This window comes from Pelodiscus sinensis, chromosome 1, assembly GCF_052426305.1.
Source record: "Pelodiscus sinensis isolate ZL-2025 chromosome 1, ASM5242630v1, whole genome shotgun sequence".
Classification (NCBI taxonomy): domain Eukaryota; kingdom Metazoa; phylum Chordata; order Testudines; family Trionychidae; genus Pelodiscus; species Pelodiscus sinensis.
In genome coordinates, this window is record NC_143052.1 from 15,517,375 (window position 1) to 15,535,858 (window position 18,484).

Here is an 18,484-nt window from a genome sequence, read left to right on the forward strand (position 1 = left end):
AGTGAAGGTTCCCAGGACTGGGTCTAAAAGGTAGCAGGGGAGTGACTGCTACTGACAGCACAGCCATGGCTGCACATGTTTCCAAGAATGCACATGACTGGGTGACATACAAGGTTCTGGGGGCTCTTGGGAGGGAGAGGGGGTTTGTTAAATGAAAAGAGACTGCTGAGGCAGTTTCCAGAGCCAGAAGTGAGCAAGTGATTGTTCTGGAGCCAATACAGGAGCATTTTGGTATGTCTATTTATTGGGTTGTTAAATTTTACCAACTGTTTGATCCATCTGTGGCTCTCCCCTGAGGGGGCCCACAGGAGAGCACGGTAAAAATGTGCAGCTTTTAAGAACTTACTGAGGGTTGCATTACTTTTTAATTTTTTGCATGCTGCTGTCCCATTAAAATAAAAAGAAGTTGGAGTGATTGCAAGATTCCTTTTCCTTGGCCAATATTCTAGACTTGCAGGGGGAAGGCAAAAAGACTGATTCTAATAATCACTTAAAATTATAACTAGAAGGGAAAACCGCAGCACTTCCACAGATATTATTTCTGCCTACATCAGTTCTGGAGTTACAATAGGGCTATGTGATCCCATGGCAGAGTGGAGAAAAATATAGCAACTTCTTATAAATCCAGCCAAAGTGCTGGCTATGAGCCCTTACTGGAGTGAGGGGTTTGATGAGCAACTTTGAGGAAATTTGGTATGAGAGAAGGCAGCAGAAAATTGGAACCTAGCAGAAGATCCCCAAACATCACTCAGGGGAGTGGTCTTTGGGAGGGGTGGAAGTCAAAGCCCAATTACTCAAAACAAAACAATGAACTTGGAAACAAAATGCAACATGCTATGGAAAAGACAGCCTGACTTACTGCAGCTCTTCCTGGTGCCAAGTGCAGCCACTTGTGTGACGTTCTGAGAATACAAGGGCTATCTGAAAAACCATGGGTAACACATGACCTTCAATTATCCCAAAATATTTTGCTTCCAATAACAGCAACAGGCCCACATGTAAGAAGGTCTGTGCTTCATCCCCAACCAGATATACCCAAATGTGGGCTCTTTACAGTGGGTTTTCTCTACTACTTGCCAAAGTGGTTTCTAAGAAAAAAATTGTTTTTCACATAGTGCAAATGGCAGGCTATGCTTCAATTTCCTGTGCCTCTTTTCAGAAGTCCCCTCCTACATGCATTTTTGTCTCCTATGTCCTCCTACAGTCACATGCGTGAAACTGTCACAGTTGTGGCCTGCAGCACAAGTCTGGCATTGACTTCCATAATACTAATACATTTGCCCAATCAGATGCTGGTAGGCTAATTCTAAAGTTTACTTGGTCAGTTTCGCAAAGTAACTTACGTTATGCAGAGGAGTGAGGTCCAGTTAAAGAAATACATTTTTTATATAAATTCTGCACAGCTGTGAAAAGGGAAAACAGCAATGTGTTCCAAAAGGTTTAATCAGATGTATATACTGAATATACGGTTATGAAGGCTTCTGTGCAAGGATGCCGTGTACAGCTCCCTTCAAACCTACACAGTGGCATAGAAGATGTTTAGCAACAATCCACAATGAAAGCTCAGATCCTCCACCAAGTGCCCAACTCAAATATACTCAGGATAAGGCATCTCTCAAGTCATTAGGAGTGAGCTTTGTGTCAGTGGCAAAGAATCAGATTTTCCAAAAATGTGCATTCAGGTTTGCAGTCTGGCAACTGGTGCATCTGCCTTATATTTGCAAACACCAGACAGACATGGCAAATCAGGTAAATGTTGACATAAATAGGCAGTGCAACTGTATGTTCTTTCACAGCTTTTAAAGTCTGCCTCAGTGTTCACTCCCAAGACCTATCCAAAGTAAGAGAAAGGGCCAGAGTCAACTCTAGGATTTCAGAAGGCTCCCAACAAGAGATAAATCTGAGACCATAAACAGGTGGTTTCCTCGCTCACTCCAGCCCCATCCCCACACACTGTTCTTGTCCAAACTCACCTCCCGCCCTGACATTCATCTCAGAGATTTGAGAAGAAATGCCCTGAGGCGGGACTTTATGGCTCTCCGCCCTATCTGACAAGGACGTCACAGCATCTTGTGTCTTTGCTCATGGCTGAACAAGCCAAGCTGCAAGGAGCAAGATTGTGAACAGATGTCACAAAGGCAGGCTTGGCAGGATTCCATTTAAATCTATGGGTCAGTAAACGTAGATTTCAGCTAGCACTGAAATTGATGAGAAAAAATATCCATCTGTTACAGCTGGTACAACCTGCCCTACAACACTCCTTGTGCCTGCAGGGATCGGGTATCAGCCGCCCTGTGACTGCAGTTCTGCTGTCACAGCCCCACTTGTACAACCAGGAGTTGAAGGGCTGTCCTCAGGCAGGAGCTGTTCAGTAGGGGGGTGGTCTCTTGGGTGTTTGTTTTCCTCCTTTCAGTCCTGGACAGGGGAAGGTGGGGTTAGGAATGCAGCTTAATTTTGACACTTAGTCTTGCCAGCAAACTTTCAGAACAGAGCAAAGAAGGTGCATGTCCAGTGTTTCAAATTGGTTAATGCAGTGGTCCCCAGCGCGGTGCCCGTGGGCGCCATGGTCCCTGCTGGGGCATTTGTGTGTGCCTGCCGAAACATCGGGGCTGGCCCTGCCCCCAGCATGCGGCACATGCACGGTGCTGGCCCTGGGGTGCGTGGGCGGCCCCTGCCCCAAGCACACAGCGCATGTGTGGTGCCGGCCCCGGTCGTGTGGCACGTGGTCTGCTCCGCCCCCAGGTGCGTGGCGCATGCATGGTGCATGCGTGCCCCACCCCTGGAAGTGCGGCGTGTGAGCGGCTCCCGGGTGCCCGGCAGCCACGAAAGGTTGGGACCACTGGCTTAATGTATCTGCGGTAAATGGTCCATATTTCACACCCATTTCAAATAAAGTTTACATAGGTGTTAATGGCTGAAGGTAAGGAAGAAAAAGATTCTAATAGAATTTTTTTGAGTGTTGCAGATATCTAAAACTTTAATCTTAATGATTTTTTTAAAATCCTGTGTTACTAATTAGTATGTGGTAAATTGTATTGCATTAAGGCCTGATCTTTGGTATGTTGTAGAGTTCTGGGTCTTATGAGTCAGAAGTAGCAAGTACTAGGTGTGATGCTTGTTGTTTGTAGGATGAAACCTTATTTGCAAGCTCTTTGAAATATGCATCTGTCTACAAACCCAGAAGCTATGTATTAATTTGTTCTGGGGCTTCTACTCTGAGTTGATGACACACAAAAGGTGAAAATTTCAACCAAGATAACTCATCTGTTTTTACAAGTCTCTGTTTCACTTGTTCTTGTATAACATGGATCCTAAACATCCCCAAGAGAAACTGTATAAGCCTGAGTGAATGCCTTTCACTCTCCTTTCCGGTGTCAGTAAATATTGTATTTGTTACGAGAGCATGACTATATCTAGTTGACTCAGATTTGTTTAGCATCTTAAAGCTGAGCTATGTGTGGATAATATGTATTTTGGTGTATTTACTAACTTGAGTTGTTAAGAGGATGGTGATACATGTATTCCAATGGTAGTGTTGATTTTCTTTTTATTTAATTTCATATTAAATATCATAAGCATTGCTCCTTGTTAACTATCCCTAGTTTTAAGATATTTTTTCCATCTATGGACTGTTTAAAAATATATATATAATATTATATTGTGACAGAACTCTTATGTAAACTCGGGGAGTCCTGCACTTTCTGGCAGATTTGTTTGCCTCAGAGGCTGACAGCAGCCCACAATTTGTGGAGGCAGGAAAAGGGAATAAAGGAATTTGTGTGCAGCCATCTTGGTCTTGTTAACAAGAGAGCAAGAGTCAGGCTAAGTCTGTGGCCTGACAACGCGAGATCTGTAATTAGACGCTGCCTTTGCCTCTCGCCTCCATACGGAGATAAGGATAGAATGCTGACTCTGGCAGGGACCTTGAGATAAGGAGCATCTGGGTGGAACAAAAATAACTGTAAGTCATTGGTGTTTGTAATGGGAAGGAGACTGATTGTTATTGTTATTATATCTAATGGACAGTATATAAACTGCTTCATAATTGCTTGTATTCGAAGATCTGCCTCGGAGGGGGGGGGCTTCCCCCCTCCTCCCGAACCAGTTTTTCCCTTGCTGCAGCTCGTAATAAAACTGCCTCTGGCTACTTGTTGCTTACAAACGCAGAGTGAGGACAATGTTTTCTTCCACAGGCACCATGCCTAGGTCGTTAGTTTGTTTTTGTTGAACTCTTCTCAACATTGGCCAACATATGGAAAAAATTGAGAATAAACTCCACAGTCCATTTCCCCAACTGGAAATGGGGAGGTGGGTGTTGGGGGAACCCAGACCCACCTTCTACTCTGGGTTACAGCCTAGGGCCCTGTAGTAGTAACTGCCTACGTGAGTCCCCGACACATGCTATAAGACACCTCCAAGACCCCAGAGCTACTTACCCACCCCTTCCATAGCACTTTCTTGCTCTCCAGTTCACCCTCCTAGGGTGTGTCTAAACTACACCCCTCTGCCGACAGAGGGATGTAGATAAGGCACATCGCAATTGCAAATGAAGCAGGGATTTAAATATCATTCATTTGAATAAAAATGGCCCCCGCTTTTTGCCGACATGGCACTTTGCTGGCAAAAAGCAGCAGTCTAGGCAGCGATCGGTTGACAAGCAAAGCCTTTTTCGACCGATCCTGTAAACTTCGTTGCACGAGGCTGGCATGCCGTCTTGGCCAGGTGATTTACCTGACTTCATTTGTTTGATAGCTTTTGGTACTTCCTCAACAGTAGTTTTGTATTTGTCTGCTTTCCTAAACCTTGTATTAGTCATAATGAACTCATGCTCAGCACACTTGCTGAGTAGCAGAAGACAATTGCTGCCCACTCCACTGTTCTTTATTACACCACTTCAAGCCTCCCTCTCTTCACTGACAAAAGCAGCAAAGCATGAATTTCCAGTGGGAACTTGTAGAGTAACTGGGTATTCAATTTTGCCTCCACATTCCCACTTGCCTCCCTCCAAGAGCCCCTTTAATAGTTTTTTTTTTACTTTTGAAGGAGGAATATCCACTGAACACTTGCTCGTTTACTGTGATGGGAACTTAGTACATATAGCACCTTTCAGTTTAAAAGAAAGCACAGAGCTGCTCAGCTGAATTTGGATATGGAAATAGTTTGGATTTTGATAGGATAATACAACTGAGAGAAGTGGGAAAGAACAATGGGGAAATTTGAGGTATTGCAGTTGTCTGATACAGGGAAGAAGGGAGGAGGACACTAAAGGCTTTTGGTGCTGCAGCCATTGATGCAGGGGCATAGATGAAGTGTATCTGGTGAAGACATGCTGGCTGTGTCTACACTGGCATGAATTTCCGGAAATGCTTAAAACAGAATAGTTTTCGTATAAGTATTTCCGGAAAAGGAGCGTCTACATTGGCAGGCTGCTTTTCCAGAAAAGCCCTTTTTCCGGAAAAGCGTCCGTGGCCAATGTAGACACACTTTTCCGGAAAAGAGCCCCGAGCGTCATTTTCGCGATCGGGGCTTTTTTCCGGAAAAGACTACTGGGCTGTCTACACTGGCCCTTTTCCGGAACAGTATTCCGGAATAAGGACTTATGCCCGAGCGGGAGCAGAATCGTTTTTCTGGAATAGCGGCTGATTTTGAACAGTAGAGCATCGTTGCTTTTCCGGAAATTCAAGGGCCAGTGTAGACAGCTCGCAGCTTATTCCAGAAAAGCGGCTGATTTTCCGGAATAAGTGACCCAGTGTAAACACAGCCGCTATGTAAATGGGAGTGCACTCTCCTGCTGACCACTTCAACGAAACGCAGAAGCTTGTCACCTGCCAACAGTGCAGTGGTTACTGCATTAAGTCAGTGTAAGTTACATCACTCGGGATGGGTTTTCTCACACTTCGGCCACATAAGTTGCATCTGTGAGACTTCACCCCAATATTTTTATGGAAATATGATTTTGAATATGGGTATCCATATGTCAAATATGCTTTATGCAAAACCAGGCAAGTAATTTATATAGGCTATGTCTACACTGCACGTTTATTTTGAAATAAACTATTCCGGAATAATTATTTGAAATAGCACATCTACACTGCAAGGAAGCCTCAAAATTAGTCCAAGGCAGGCTTCCCTAATGTAGACGTGCTATCTCAATTTAGAGTTCCAGAGGGAGGAATAACTTAGAATGGCTCTGATGAGGTTCTATTTTGAAATAGCAGCAGTGGAACGTCAATAGACGCCTTATTTCAAAATAGCTATTTCAGAATAGGCATTTTCCTTGTAGAATGATGTTTACAGATTTCAGAATAAGCCATCCATTATTTAAAAATTATTTCAAAATAACAGAATGGCTGTGTAGATACTCGCATTGTTATTTTGAAATAATGCTAGTTATCTCAAAATAACGGTGCAGTGTAGACACACCCTATATTTCAAGAGCCTATAATCCCCTGAATGTGTATACAGGAGACTCTTGCAATTCATAACATCGCTATTTGAGGTTGAGCATACTCATGGGTCTCCTATCCCAGCCTAAAGGGGCAGCAGGGGCTGGGAGCCACGAAGAGCTCACCGAGGAGGCTGGAAGCTGCAGATCCTAGTATATGCAAGTTTTGCCATTCACAATGAATGCAGGAACGCATCCACTGCCAATGGCAAGGGTTTAAAGTATTATATTTATATGCATGTATCATTCTTGTTTGTGAAGTTAGAAGTATGAAGTGTATACCTGTTTGTTAATTCTAGGTCTTCTAGTGAAAGCCATTAGTGATGCTTAAGGAACTTAATGGCCTGATGGTCAAGACAATAATTTGTGAATGGGCTTAGAGGAAAAACAAAACGAAACTATGGTTGGTCCTACACAGACATGTAATAATGCCACCTGATACTGGAATCCATCTTGAATTCTGTACTCTTCCAGAGGCGTGGGAGAACTGAACAAAGGTTTCCCAGCTATTTAAGGAATGGGAAACAAAGAATGAAGGGCCTTCAGCAGAGTTTGGAAACTGCTTCCCTACCCTAAGGATAAGTCTACAGAGCATGCTTATTTCGAAATAGCATGTGTACACTACAGGGAACCTCAAAATTAGTCCGAGGCAGGCTTCCCTAATGTGGACATGTTACCTCGATTTAGAGCCCCAGGAGGCACTGGGGAGGAGCTATTTTGAAATAGCAGCAGTGGAGTGTCCCTACGACTGCTATTCTGAAATAGCTCTTTCAGAATAAGCATTATTACTCGTGGAATGAGGTTTACAGATTTTAAAATAAGTTGTTTGTTATTTTTAAATTATTTTGAAATAACAGAATTGCTGTGTAGATGCTTGTATTGTTATTTGGACAGAATTTGTTATATGCCTGTTAATTGGACAGAATTTATTCCTGCAGTGTGGCTAAAAATCTCAGTCCAAACCTGTTGTGCAAGCAGCTATTATTCCACCCTGGAAGCTGCACAGAGCTGCAAAGGGTCTCAGAGCACAACAGCTGAAATGTACCTTTGATCCATTTGTTTCTCTGTTTCCCCACGTGGCCTTTGGGGATTTTGTCTTGTGATTTCCATGGAAATGAATGGGCCAGATTCTCTGCTGGCATATTCAAGTGCTACTCTGCCAAAGTCTTTGGAGGATTGAAAATTCAGTTAAACCTCCCTCTCCATTAACTGTAGAATTGGGCCTAAATCAATACTGTGCCTGCAAAAAGTCTCAGACTCTGAGGATAGTCAATCAGCAGGCTGAAGACACAAGCTATCCCCTACCTATTCAATCCTACGCCTCTAATCTAGACCAGAAGACCAGCCAGCCCTTCCCAATGTGGGTGGATTTACACCTCTGCATGGCAAATCTCAACGAGTTTTGTAACCTTTCCATATCCCCACATTTTACTGATGGAGAAACAGAGGCAGGTTTGGGTCTAGTACCCTGATTCCCAGCCCTTGGCCGTAACTCTAAGCCTGTTCTCTCTGCTGTCCTTTTATTTCTATAACTACAGGGTCTGTTTGTAGGCTAAACCTTCCTCACCCTCTTAAAAACCATCTGATTTCAATGGTCCACTCCAAACACAACTGAAAATATGAGTTAAGCAGCTAAGCCCTCAGACAGTTTACCTGATGGTGACTGCTCTCTTATCTGAGCAATGTTCTGATTATTTTGCATCACTGGCCAGCTGGAAAACCAGAAGCTAAAACGTCCTATGCTGGCCGTGAGCCAGTTTGTAAATAGAAGTCCTTCATTTGGCTACTGAGCTTCTACCATCATTCTCCAGAACAAGGCAATAGAGCTACTTTTGCTACATGTAACAGAACTGCTTTGTAGACTTAGCATGAATCAACAGGGACGAAGTTGCAACCAATGACAAATGTCTAGACATTCCTAAGCTAGAGAGACACTTACAATTCTCATAGCTCTTGGGGGAAACCACCAACTTCATAAAACTATCAGCACTGGCACAAAAAAACATAATCAAAAAATTTTTGTTCTGGAAATAACCACCAAAACTGCTAACAAAGTATTCCCCCTGATTATTTTTAAACCGGAAAGTAATACATGTCCCCCACTCTCCACAAAGGCCAAAACAAAAGCCACTGTAGACACAGCCACCAGTGATCTCTTCAGCAGGGACTTTGCTTACTAAAAAAGGGTAGGGTGGCCCAATTAACAGCATAGATTTAGTGCCAGAAAGGGTGAGGTAAGAAACTTCATGAGATAGAAAACACTGGTTCAAACAATATACCACTTGGAAAATTCGAGCTCATGCCCCTAAGCATTTCAGATAAGACCAGAGCAGAGAGTTGGCTTGTCACAATACAATGTTAAAACATTACATGACAGTCTAGCATAATGGTTCCTAAACTTTTCAGCATCACGCCACCCTTTTTTATTTTTGAAAAACCCTCATGCCCCCTCCCCAAAAGGAACTGACCAGGGCAGAAAAACTTGATGGGGGGCGGGGGCTGGGTCACCTTGCGCCCCCCAACCCTCTGGAATTTCTTCACGCCCACCAGTTTGGGAACCCATGATCTAGCCGAAAAGTACTGTCAATTGTAACTGCTGTACATTCCAGGCACTTGGGTTTGCAAGTGATGTGGGAATACACCTACCCACTGAGGCTTACCCTGTTGTCCTCCTGAATATCCCAGTCACTGGAGAAAGTTATGACATGTTGCGCCTGGGAGCAATTGGAAAACTGGAAGAGACTGGAAAACATCCTTCTGTTCTCCTGCGTGTCTGGAAATATTGCATCCTGGAAATTTACCCCGTGAGGAAGAAGGTTATAATTCTCATCCATTCTGAAATAAAAATCAGATAGTGCTTATGTAATATCAGATCATGGGTACTGTTCCCCATCTATGTTGTGTTTCTCACCCAGACCAGGACTATTGCCTGACAGGCTGTACTGGATAGTGGGAGAATCTGAGGTGTATATTCATAGAGAGTGTAAACAGCTATTGGTTCATGACACTATCATAACAGCAATGTACGCTAGTTGTAGTTCTGCCCAATAGGCTCCAATCCTGCAATGAGTTCCACATAGGTAGGCCCCTACAACCACACAGATGTTAATAGAGTTCTGCATGGGCACAGAGGTCCATCCACCAAAGGCTCATTGAAAGACAGGAAGCATAATTGAGAGGGTCCTACACTTTGGGTGTCATTTGATTTTTTCTATTCTTTAGTCTTTCACTTCTTTCCATGTGTCCACAGAGCTGGATGGGTGCAACTTAAAATAATCCATTAATAACTTATACCAAATTAGCTTTCAGAGATATTAGCAGATACCATTAAAACATGTTTTGTTTTGCTTCTCTGTCACCACTATCCTGGTGTGAGAATCACTAAATTTTTCTATACAAATTACTGAGTGAATTTCACAAGTATTTTTGGATTTAAAGATTTCCTGTGATGGCTTTATTTCCACATTATAGTCTCTTATTCCTTTAACGTGCTTAAAATGAGGATTTGGCTGGCTTGATACCCAGAAGAGCAAAGAAAAATCTTCTGAGTAAATACTTAGGGATCAGTGCTAAACCCATACGCCAAACTTTTGAGAGAATAGACACTGGCATCTATCCAGCCTATAAAACTGACCAGAATCTAAAGTACCTACTTTGGTCTCACAGAAATAGTCAGGCTGAGCTGAACACTGCTGCAATTAAATAGAAACTCAAAATAAATTTGTTGCACAGGACATGACAAATTGTTTGAAACACTATTTCTTTTTGGTCATGAAAGACTTTGCCATGGTTTATAAATGAGCAAGATCACCGTAAGAAGTTAATACCACAAATCGCTGAGCACAAATGAGCAACAAGATGGGAACAAATGCCATCTGCTGGGATGTTTATTTTTCTTTAGAAAGTGGTGCTTCGTCATTTAATATTTTATCTGCAGGCTTCCAAAACAGATCTTGAGAGGGAGGTGGGGAGGAAATCACTTTAACTGAGATTAGCTTTCAAATAAGAACCTGATTTACATCCTAGTCATTGCCTAAAATCCTTGAAGAACTTTACACCTTCTGTCTCAAGTTGGAAAAAAAACAATAACTTGCTCAATTCTAAACTGGAACATAAGAACCAAACTGTGTTAGATGAGACCGATGGTCCACTTAGCCCATTATCCTGTTTTCCATCAGTGGCCAGTGCTAGATGCTTCAGAAGGAATGAACAGAACAGGGCAACCTATTGAGTGAACTATCCTATCATGTAGCCCTAGCTTCTGGTAGTCAGAGGTTTGAGAACACCCAGAGGATGGAGTTGTGTCCCTTACCATCTTGGCTAATAGCCATTGATGGCCCTATCCTCCTGGAACACATCAGTTTGGTGGTTGAAAACATTCTCAGAGTCAAGTTTCCACACTGTCTATTGATATACTGGTGCATTTACTGCCTTCATACTTCAACAAGCCAGTTATCTGGTACTTCAGATCAAAGAAACTGACAGATTAAAATTTACAGAATGGTGTAAATATCAAACACTGAAAATGTAAGATCTAAACCACAACAACTATAAACACAATCCTTTGCAGCAACATGCTATAGGAAAATGCATAGTTTTATTTCTGTTGAGGTCATACAATCATTTATATATTACACACCCAAGATTTCAAAGTTGAACATGTTTGTTTCTACTTTCTGGAGTACAGGAAAGCACTAGTTAGGCACCATTCCTTCCAATTAAAATCACAATAAAAGTATTCTCCTTTGAAAAGTGTCACATTCGCTCCTGTCTTCTCTGCTAGGTGAATCTGTACCTGCCTGAAGAACAAGGAGTATGAAACTTCACTCTCCAAAGTAACTTTGCTCTCCTACATCCTCTGCAGCTGGGTAATAGCATTGCTAACAGAAATGTACCAGGCTCATCCATGATTTAGTTAAACAACAGGACACGTTGGCTTTTTTATTCACTTGCTATACAATCTAAGTCATTTCTGGTGGCTCCCTCTGTATTTTAGATACAGAAAACTTACCAAAGTAACTTTTGTTTGGTTCTGAAAAGCTCTAGAGATTCAGCTGAAGTGTTCGGAGAGCATTTACGAAAGAGGAGTGTTCTCGCTCTCATTTACAAGCAGGGCCTGGATCACACCTTTTTACTCACCTGAGAAAGAAGAAGTAAGAGTAATCCTGCATGACTGTGTGGGAGTGACAGGAGAAGTAACCCAGTCCAGTGAGATTAAGCCTAGAGCCTGCAGGAACTTCCAGCATGCTTCCCCACGCCTGGTCACACAGCATCTCGATCTCAGCCGAGTAAAAGAGCCCCCCCTCGCTGGCTTCATATTGCCAGGGCAGGTAGTTGTACATACTGTACATCTCCTGGTGGAGGGCCAGGACCTTGGCGTACACGATGATCTCTGCCAGCTCAGCCCGGCAGCTTTCACTCAAGGGTCTCCAGTCGGAGGGCAGCTGACAGGCGAGGCATGGGCTGAGCTGCCTCCCCAGGCTCAGCAGGGCTAGCAGCAGCGGCAGCATGTGCAGCATGATGGATGGGTGAGCGCACAATCCCCGCCGGACACTTTGGCTTCCCGAGGCAAAAGCGGCTGCACGGCGTGAAACAGGATCCCTGCGCGATGAACCCGCTTATTGGTGACTGGGGACAGAGCCCCACCAATCAAGCAGGCGGCGTCCAATTGGAGTCCCACGGGGAGCGAGGGAGGGGCAGCGGTCGCCCGGCCGCTGCGCCCAGCCTGGGACCAGCCTCGCTAGGGCTCCGGGCAGCAGCGGGAGCGCAGGCGCACAGCGGACGTTTCAAAATCGCCTGCCCCTGCGCGCTACTTGCGGGGCGGGGGGGAGATGGAGCTCCCGGCCGGTTTCTCCCTGGGAGTTGTGAGACCCGAGGGGAGAGGAGAGGAAAGGGAGCGGGAAGGAGGAGAAGCGGCCTTAAGGGAGGTGCCTTGTGGCTGGGAGGCAGATCTGGGATGCCAACCCTCTTTGGCTGGGCTTCTCTCTGGGGTTTAAGCCAGTCGCTTATTCTCCCTGCTTTAAGGGGTCATTCGGGGCTTTACTTCCACAAGGCGGACACCTGCCTTTGGGGATCTGCGCCCCAGCTCCCCCCATCTGTCCAATGGGGATGCTGCCACCCTAGCTGCCCCGTGAAGATAAAATGCATATAAGGTGCCTTGCTCCCCGCTGGTTCCTGGTGGGCAGATCCCTGTGCCTTTGCTGATCCCCAGGGAAGACCAGAAAGCCTGTCAGAAATGAGAATTACTCCCCCACATCCCATTCTAGATTAGTGGATTTCAAACTACGGGTTACCACCTAGTACTGGGTTGTGGAATGTCGGGCACTAGGTCTCCTTGCTGCAGCGGGGTCAGGTGACCTGTGGGGGTGCTAAGGCAGCTACTTGCCTATCCTGGCACCATAGATTGTGCTGCACCCCAGAAGTGGACGGCAACAGGCCCAGCTCTTAGAGAGGCACAGAGCTCCACACACTGCCCCTGCCCTGAGCACTAGCTCCGCATTCCCATTGGCAGGGAACCTACTGCTGGTTGCTTCTGGGGCACAGCATGGTCTGCAGTGCCAGGAGAGGCAGGAAGCTTCCCTTAGTGCCCCTGCTGCACTGCTGACTGGGAGCCGCTCAAACGAAATCCCTTCCTGCCATACCCTGACACCTCCAAAGCCAGAGCTCCCTCCTCTATACCCCAGAGCTCATCCTCAGCCCCACCCCAGAGCCCACACTCTTGTCAAATTATGTTGGGCCATGGGCAACACAGTTAGATAAATGTCTATCAGGGATGGTCTAGTCAGTATTTCGTCCTGCCATGAGGGCAGGGGACTGGACTTGATGACCTCTCGAGGTCCCTTCCAGTCCTAGTATTCTATGATTCTATGATCAACAATTTTCTTCAACTGGGTCATGAGAAAAACAAGTTTGAAAACCACAATTCTAGAGCAAATTTGACTGAGACACTCAAATCTCTTTCTACATTCTTCAGATTCTCTCTCTTGGGAAGCAACATATTGTTTCATAACTGTCATGAAAAGCTTGTTGGGCAAGCATAATAACAAGAAAAATTCCATAGCACAAGTCAAGGAATCAACAAGTTACATATGATTTTTAAAATGGTATCTCCCAGGGGAAGTGTCTTTTGTTTTGCAAACTGGGCCAGATTGTGATTATTGGGAGGTAGTGCACAGGTTTCTTCTACAGATTTTGGGAGCAAATAAGACCTGTTTTGATCCAACTCCAGCTGAAGAGAAAGACTTTCTGCCATTGAGTTCAAAAGGAGCTGAATTGGGCTCTGAGGTATTGTTGTGTAATGCTGTTTGTAGCAATTATGTAGACAATGGTAATACCCCTTAGTTAAGATTATATTGAAAGTAGACGATTTATCCAGCATTGCTTGGGTCCTTAACCCAAATGAGTTTTTGTTTTTCTTCACTTAAATAATTGTTCTGGGGTTGGGCTGGGGATGAGTTGTTCAATATGCAGGCTGCCCTGAGGAAACAGGACAGCCCCAGCCCTCTCTCACAGCAGCACGTTGGGGCCAAGTGAAAAGTGCCTGTCCCTGGCCGCTGCAGCTCCTGTGGGCACAACTGGGGAAGGGGTGCATGTCCCCTAGCTGGGGGATAGACAGACACACAGACAAACAGACACTCAGATTGTCTGAAATATATAGTAGATGGCTGTCCCTTTCACCATTCCTGCCCCCTACTGGCCCAATGGGGTTATAGCTGTCCTGGTCCCCATCTCTGGCCCCTTGTTGCCCCCCTGTGGTCATTTTGCAGTGTAACTCCCTCCTACCAGACCCCTCCCTTTCCATTTTATGAGAAACAACTGAATTTCAGGCACATCCCATTATCCTGGCATAACCAAACCCTGACCTTGCTTTAAGCTATAAGAGGAGGCTGCCTACCAAATTTGGTGATCTTAGCTCATACTATTTAACAGGAATTCTTTAACAAACAGACTCACAGATAAATGGACCTGCAGACAGATGCACACTTCTAAAATATCTAGTAAGATTTCACCTTAAACAGTATTCAGTCCGCTGTCAGATTCCAGTCATTGGAGGTAGGCTCCACATTTGGCACAGTAACTCTTCCAGGGACCTCTGACTATTCCATGAAGTCTTTAAAGATAAATCTTGACTAATGTTTGCCAAGGAAACATTTTAAAATACTCTCTTTGTCTGTTTGTCTCACATTTCATTGCATTCCTCTACCTTAACAACCGTAATCTCTAAACCTCACCACCTAGGAGCCAAGGCAACAGTGCTGTGGAGAAAACCCCTCTCCCCTAAATCCTGTTTCTCCCATTCAGGAGCCTCCCGTGTCCTTACCCTTGTCTCCTCCCTCTGATTGTCCCAGTGGCCTTCCACAGTTTGGTCAATATGTTCTTTCCACCCTACCATGTACCCCTGCTTTCCAATGGCATTTAGTTTGAAATGTTTCATTGTATTAGCAGTCAGATCTGACTACAGGAGTACTTACAAATGGGCTACATAATAAATATGGATGTTTGATCATATTTAACAGCTGACTGGGATAGGGAAAGAGGGCCATGTTGGCAGGAAGGAGAGGGGGTTGGTGAGTTTATTATGTGGCAGGGAGTGAAGAAGCCTGGGGAAAACTGAGGCATGGAGAAGACAGGGATCTATAGAACTGCATGGACAACAGATTTAAAAAGGTAATCAGGCAATGAGCAGGAGTGTGGTTGACACGGGGGATCTGCCAGGCATAATAAGAACAGCCGTACTGGGTCAGACCAAAGGTCCATCTAGCCCAGTAGTCTGTCTGCCGACAGTGGCCAGCACCAGGTGCCCCAGAGAGGGAGGATCGAAGACAATGATCAAGTGATTTGTCTCCTGCCATCCTTCTCTAGCCTCTGACGAACAGAGGCCAGAGACACCATTTCTATCCCCTAACCTCCATAAAATTATCTAGCTTCTCTTTAAACTCTGTAATAGTCCTAGCCTTCACAGCCTCCTCTGGCAAGATGTTCCACAAGTTGACTACACGCTGTGTGAAGAAGAACTTTCTTTTATTAGTTTTAAACCTGCTACCCATTAATTTCATTTGGTGTCCTCTAGTTCTTCTATTATGGGAACTAATAAATAACTTTTCTTTATCCGCCCTCTCCACACCACTCATGATTTTATAGACCTCTATCATATCCCCCCTCAGTCTCCTCTTTTCTAAACTGAAAAGTCCCAGTCGCTTTAACCTCTCTTCATATGGGACCCGTTCCAAACCCCTAATCATTTTAGTTGCCCTTTTCTGAACCCTTTCCAAAGCCAAAATATCTTTTTTGAGGTGAGGAGACCACATCTGTACACAGTATTCAAGATGTGGGTGTACCATAGTTTTATACAGGGGCAGTAAGATATTCTGTCTTATTTTCTATCCCTTTCTTAATAATTCCTAGCATCCTATTTGCCTTTTTGACCGCTGCTGCACACTGTATGGAAGTTTTCAGAGAACTATCCACGATAACTCCAAGATCTCTTTCCTGATTTGTCATAGCCAAATTAGCCCCCCATCTTACTGTACGTATAGTTGGGGTTATTTTTCCCGATGTGCATTACTTTACACTTATCCACATACATGTCAACTTCAATAGCTGATTATTTGAACACATTGGCACATAAATGGGAAATTCCCACACAACGAACTTTGAGTTAAAACTGTTAATCTACATAATCCAGCAATGCAAACTGTGAAGAGCAACGAAAATAAGCACCCGATTCTCTCTCTCTCTCTCTTTCACTGCCTGCGGCCCAAATATTTTCATCCAATCAAGGGATAGCCCTAACTCAAACACAAGTGTAATATGCTGCATGCAAATTTATGTTCTGTAATTCCTACATAAAAACTCCTAACAAATTCACAATCTCAGAAAGCATGGATGACCCCATTCAAGCAATTCTTCCTAACATGGTAGATAATCACATATCACAGCTACCATTCGCAATCTGACATCATATCACACTTATGCACACCAATGCAAACCCATGAACAGAACTATGTAGTGTGGCTTTCATCAATTCACACCTGTTTTGTTAATAATCTAAACCCAAGGCCCCAGCTTGCCTGAATCCAGCCCCCGAATCTCAAGGTTCCCCTCCCCAGCAGGGCTGAAGGACACAAAATCTATTGGCCTGGGCCCCACTGGGCTCTGGTATGCGAGTGGAATGTGGGGAGTGTCATTCTCCTCAGTCGGGAGCCATGTCAGTAAGGATTTGGTTTTTGTTTTTTTGCTTCTCACTTGGGGTAGGGATCTGGTGTGCAGGACAAGGTGTGGGGTCTGAGAGGGAGTCTGGGTGAAGGAGGTGGTTGTGACCGGGGCAGGGAATTGGGGTGTGTGGTCCAGGAGTGCATTCTGGCCTGGGGGAAGGATGTAGTAGGAGGTACAGGATTTTGGAGGGAATTGTGACCTAGAACAGCAGGAGGGTACAGAAGGTTGGGGTGGTGATCTAGGGCAAAGAGTTGGAGAGTAGGAGGGGGTGAGGTAACAAAAGAAAGCTCTGGCTGGGAGCTGCCAGCCAGCAGTCTAACAGGGACCCTGAGGCAGGGCCCCAGGCTTCACAAAATAGCTGGAGGTTTCCTTTATGTACTGCTCTGTGCCATGCATCCCTGATGGGGGCGGGGGGAACTTAGTGCACTGCCCCTGTCCCCAGGCCAATCTTCGCTGCTCCCATTGGTCAGTTTTGGTTCCAGTTCTGGCCAATGGGCGCTTCAATGATTAGACTGGGGGCCAGGGCAGTGCACAAACTCTACCCTCCCCGGCCAGGGATGCACAGCGCCTAGAAAGAGCCGCTAGTTGTTTTGAGCAGCCTCAGGATGCAGCAGGCAGAGAGCCTGCCTTAGGATCTCAGCGGGGTAGGCCATGGGCAGGATCAAAAGGCTTGGTAGGCCGGGTCCAGCCCATGGTTGGATTGTGCCTCTCCCTGAGCCATGGGAATCTCTCATGTGAGCAGTGACCAATTCCAAAGCTGCTATTCCTTTTCTTTCATTTAGCCACAATATTAGCATCCATGTTCCCTCTAGTCTTTTCCATCCACGTGCAGAATAATTCTTATGTGCATCAAGGCATGTGTGAATGTGCATCACCAACAGAAATATAAAACCTAGCTGCGGGCGATCTGCTAATCAGCTGGGCCACATTTCAATTTCTTCAGAGCGGCCACGCAAGCGACTAGCTAATAAGGAACACTGATTACCATTGAGTTGTTGGACATTTTTTTGTTGTTTTCTTTTTGGAGCCCTAGTGTATTGCCATGTTTCCTTAATGCTCCATTAATAAAATGAATAAAGATGCTGTGTGATCAGAATATCTGAAATGCCAGGCAGTCCTAGGAATCATTTGTGTGCGGACATATTTTGCCCACATTCTTTGGCGTGGGTTGGAGTTGGCTGATTTCCTTTGCTGTGGTGATTACTGGCATGGAGAAGCAAGTTATTACTCTTTTTTGGTAGTTGCTCCATGATCCAGTGGTGGTGATAACATGTACCTCTTGGAGACACAGTGGGTGAAACCTGGCCACACTGAAGTCAACAGCAAAACTCCCATGGATGTCAATGGAGCCAGAATTTCATTCATTGAGCTTAAATGTTGTCTTATCCTTAGTTTTATAAAGAATCATGTATATATAAAAATAATAACGTCTTTCATTTAAAGACTCCTATTTCCTATATCTATTCCATTTACATTTGCTAGTGCCTTATCCAGTCTAGTTCTAAATGTCCAACACAATGAGGCTTCCACTACTTCCTTTTGGGAGATATTTCACATTTAGCTTATGCTCTGATACTTTAAAAAATGTGTTGGTCTTTAAAGTGCCACGGGGCCTCCTTGTTGTTTTTCCTGAAACAGACTTAAAAGGCTACCTGCTACCTCTTTGATTCCAGATTTTGATAGCTCTCATTGGCTATGTCTAGACTACAGGGTTTTTCTGGAATACCTACAAGGTTTGTCCAGGGAACACATCTACTCTTCTGCTTATTTTTGCAGAAGAGCAGGCATGCTCTTTCGGAAGCCCTGTCTTCCTCCGCCCATGAG

General features: G+C 44.7%; 1 protein-coding gene across 2 annotated transcripts in view; it reads right to left on the bottom strand.

The window, feature by feature from the left end:
• Positions 1-12,320, bottom strand: part of CCDC3 (coiled-coil domain containing 3) — a 108,661-nt gene extending 96,341 nt beyond the window's left edge. The window contains exons 1-2 of one of the 2 annotated variants that reach the window (XM_006117099.5): positions 11,585-12,306; positions 9,106-9,280 (exon numbers count right to left, since the gene is read on the bottom strand). In XM_006117099.5, the coding sequence (XP_006117161.1) occupies positions 9,106-9,280; positions 11,585-11,964 (555 nt within the window). In that variant the 5' untranslated portion in view covers positions 11,965-12,306. Of the gene's footprint in view, positions 1-9,105; positions 9,281-11,584 lie in introns of both variants that reach the window. The other variant, XM_025181666.3, reaches the window with a different exon arrangement.
• Between the last annotated feature and the right edge of the window lie 6,164 nt (positions 12,321-18,484).